This window comes from Gekko japonicus, unplaced genomic scaffold, assembly GCF_001447785.1.
Source record: "Gekko japonicus isolate JY-2015 unplaced genomic scaffold, Gekko_japonicus_V1.1 scaffold7325, whole genome shotgun sequence".
Classification (NCBI taxonomy): domain Eukaryota; kingdom Metazoa; phylum Chordata; class Lepidosauria; order Squamata; family Gekkonidae; genus Gekko; species Gekko japonicus.
Genome location: NW_015176185.1, coordinates 4817 through 8494, shown reverse-complemented (window position 1 = coordinate 8494; position 3678 = coordinate 4817). Strand labels below are relative to the sequence as shown.

Genomic DNA, 3678 nt, shown 5'->3' with positions numbered 1-3678 from the left:
AGCTGTCCTTGAAAAAGAGCAGTTTTGTCAGAGCTCTCTCAGCCACACCGACCTCACAGGGTGTCTGTTGTGGGGGGGGGAAGGGAAAGGAGTTTGTGAGCCGGTCTGAGACACCTTTGGGTAGTGAAGGCCCTTCTTCTTCTTCTTCTTCTTCTTCTTCTTCTTCTTCTTCTTCTTCTTCTTCTTCTTCTTCTTCTTCTTCTTCTTCTTCTTGTTTACTTCGCGGCTGGTCTGGTGGGGGGGGCTCCGAAGGGTATTCACATCCGCAGGTCTTCAAATGGAGCATGGCTCGCAGCGGGAGTGCAGTCCTTTAAAAATTTGTAAAAAGAAAGATTTTGAAAGTGTTTTGAGGACAAGTTCCTTTGGGGCTGTGCCTTTAAGTAAGGGGGCAGAGCCCCGCGGAGCCCCACCATAGCTATGGGCCTGCTGTTCACCCCATCTTGCTGTCCTAGGCCAGGATGCCTTCGGCAGAGCAAAGGGGCTTTGGTCTTCCATCCTGGAGACAAGAAGTTTTTGCTTGTTTGTCTGTATGTTTGTCCTCTGATGTAATCATCATTTTAAAGGTGATTTTTTTAAAAAAGCACAATTGAAATGGAGCCCTATGCTGTGTTTCAGGGGGGTGCACATGTGAATTATTAGCTATGCTTTCTGGCGTCCTTTCTGGCGTCCTTTCTGGCGGTTCCAGAATTTTAAAATTCTAATGAAGAAGAAGAGTTTGGATTCATACCCCGCCCTTCACTAACCAAGGGAGTCTCAACTCCTTTCCCTTCCCCTCCCCACAACAGACACCCTGTGAGGTCGGTGGGGCTGAGAGAGCTCTTGACAGAAACTGCTCTTTTTCAAGGACAGCTCTTGTCAGAACTATGGCTTGCCCAAGGGCATCCAGCAGCTGCATGTGGAGGAGTGGGGAATCAAACCCGGTTCTCCCAGATTAGAGTCCGCACTACACCAAACTGGCTCTTAGGTACCAAGAGAGTCGTGGCCGCGTATCTGATGAAGAGAGCTCTGAAGTCTCTCGAAAGCTGATATCCCGGAAATCTTGTTGGCTTCTAAGGTTCTGCGGGACTTCAACCTGGCTCCCTGCACTGTGTGTTTTGTTCAGCACCATGGTTGCCTGTTGAACAAAGTGGGAGTCCAGTCAGGCACCTTTAAGACCGAAAAAGTTTTATTCACAGCATAAGCTTTTGTTTGCATGCACATTTCTTCGTGTACATGCACTTGAAAGCTTAGAGCCAGAGTTAAATTGTGTTGGTCTTGGGTGCCCGACTGGACTCAAACTTTGCTCTGCGGCTTCAGACCAGCACAGCTCCCCACCTGACTCTTCTGTCTTCATGGCTGCCCGTTGCAAGGAACAGAGCCCTATGGCAGAAGAGGGTGGGGGTGCAGCGGAGATTTAACCCGCTGGGCCTAGGGAAGGTCGGATTGGAAGGTCTCCCCTGGATGAGAGAGGAGGAGGATCGCCCCCCCCCCAGCGGCAGAGGCAGCCTCCGGTTCCTGACCAGCCCTTCTGCTTCTGCTTCTTACAGTTTCATCACCGTGAAAGGGAGGCAGCTCTGTGCGCCCCCCCACCTTCCGTGGGTGAAGCAGCTGAAAGAGCGGCTGGACCGCCATCTGAAGGTGAGTGAGGTCAATGAACTCTTCCGGCTGAGCGCCTGGGCCCCTCGCTTGGCCAGGACGTGGCATGAGTTGGCACGGTCTCTTCTTCCACCCTCCGCTGATGGGAAGACCGTGAAGCCCAAAGGCAGAAGCCGGGGGCGGGGAGTTCCCAAGAGCTCACAGGGGCCACCTGGGCTCACCAGCCTCCCAGTGGTACCTGGGCTTCTCCTGGAACCAGTGCTCCCTCTAAGCTGTGGAGTCTCGTGAGCAAAAATCCTACCTTGCGAGCGACCGGCATTAAAGTTGTGAGCGAGCGATTTGGCTACTGCATGAAATGGCTTGCTCCTGAGCGGAGACAAAAATCCGTGAGCCGGAGGCTAAAAGACTGTGAGCTAGCTCACACCAACTCAGCTTAGAGGGAACACTGCCTGGAATTGCAACGGGTCCCCAGAACACAGAGATTGGCTGGGGGGGGGGCTTGGAGTCCATGACATCGCAGCCCTGCAGAGCTCCCTCTCCAAAAACCCCCAGGCCCCCCCACTTCCCAGTAAGGTCCTGAGCTGGAATCGGCAACCCTAGCCCCACCCTGGACAACCCGCCCCCCACTCATCTTGGGGGCATGTGGTGCCAGGAGCTGCGCACTGCTGCCAGTGAAGGAGCAGCCAAATGGAGCAGCCATGACTACGCTTGCTAGCCGCTCTTCAGCCCACTCCCCTGCCTCTGCCTGCATTCGTCAGGCCCAATGGGCAAAGCAAAAGAACAGAGACAACTCTCTCCTCCAGGGCTGCCAACTTCCAGGTGGCCCCTGGACACCTCCCGCTATTACAGTTGATTAGGATCCAACTGTACTTAACACAAAGGACAAAATCCAAATAAAGTCCACTAATCCTTTATTTGGATTTTGTCCTTTGTATTAAGTACTGTGGGATCCTAACTCTTTAAGAAAATATTTAGTTAGTTAGTTATTTAATTAGATTTATATACCACCCTCCCAGATGGGCATAGGACGGTGTACAACAGTTAAATATACAATTTAAAACAATATTAAAATGACAATTTACAATATAAGAAGTGTTTGTTGAACTTGACCAGTATTTGAATGGTTAAAATGGACTTATTTATTTATATTTATTTATTTATTGGGATTTATATCCCGACCTATCCAACAGCTCAGGGCGGCTAACAGACGGCCATGCCGAGGCTAAAATATGCATACAAACAAAACAGCATACAGTCCCTCCCCGGAACCTTTGGCAGGACAGCCTCTCAGTGGGCAAGTCGCCTGCTTTCCCCCGTCCGACGGTGGCACTGCTAACAGCCTGCCTTTCCTCATGTTGCAGAGATCCTAAACTGCCTGGAGGAGAGACCTCAGATGACCCCCGTTCCGTACCATGTCCCTGTTCCTCCGCCAGTTTGCCCTCGCGGGAGAACAGGAGCTGGACTGCTGCTGCTGCTGCTGCTGCTGCTGCTGCTGGAAACATGGGAGTTCTTTCCTCTGCTGTCTGTCTGCAGCCTTCAGATGTACGTCTGCTCGGCTGGGCAAGGCTCACCGGCTGCGAAAGCCACCCTGAGCGCTGTATTTTTAGCAGAAATGTATGATACATATTTCCTTAATAAACTGCACAAATAAATGCTCCTGGCCATTTGATCCGCTAAGAAGTTTCCAAATCGCGGGGGATCCTGTCTGTCTATAGCTGTTGCCCTCCTAGCTGGGCCCAACTACCGTTGGTCAACATCCTGTAAGCTCCTTTTCTTCTACCGTGCCCAGGGCACAACCCTGGGAGATTTAATAGGGAGGGGCCATGGCTCAGTGGTAGAGTGCCAGGCTCCTTAGTCAGGTCACACAACACAGGGTTTCATAAGAAGATAACTGTTTATTAGTGGATCCAGTACTAAAGAACACGTGTACAGCTTGTGTCAGGAATGGCTGTCAGTACTAGGGCCTCTGACTTATAGTGAAATCAAACATTCTCCCTGTAAGCACGAGCCAATGGATGTATCTCGCATGTGCGGCAAAGCAAGCGGGCATAGCAGAAAAGCCGTTAACTTTCCCAGCCGTGTAAACTGCAGCTGGAACATCTA

At 51.3% G+C, this 3678-nt stretch overlaps 1 protein-coding gene across 1 annotated transcript in view; it reads left to right on the top strand.

The window, feature by feature from the left end:
• Positions 1-3212, top strand: part of LOC107123552 (C-C motif chemokine 19-like) — an 11919-nt gene extending 8707 nt beyond the window's left edge. The window contains exons 3-4 of the mRNA XM_015426800.1: positions 1527-1617; positions 2937-3212. Of these exons, the coding sequence (XP_015282286.1) occupies positions 1527-1617; positions 2937-2945 (100 nt within the window). The 3' untranslated portion in view covers positions 2946-3212. The remainder of the gene's footprint in view (positions 1-1526; positions 1618-2936) is intronic.
• Positions 3213-3678: the final 466 nt, after the last annotated feature.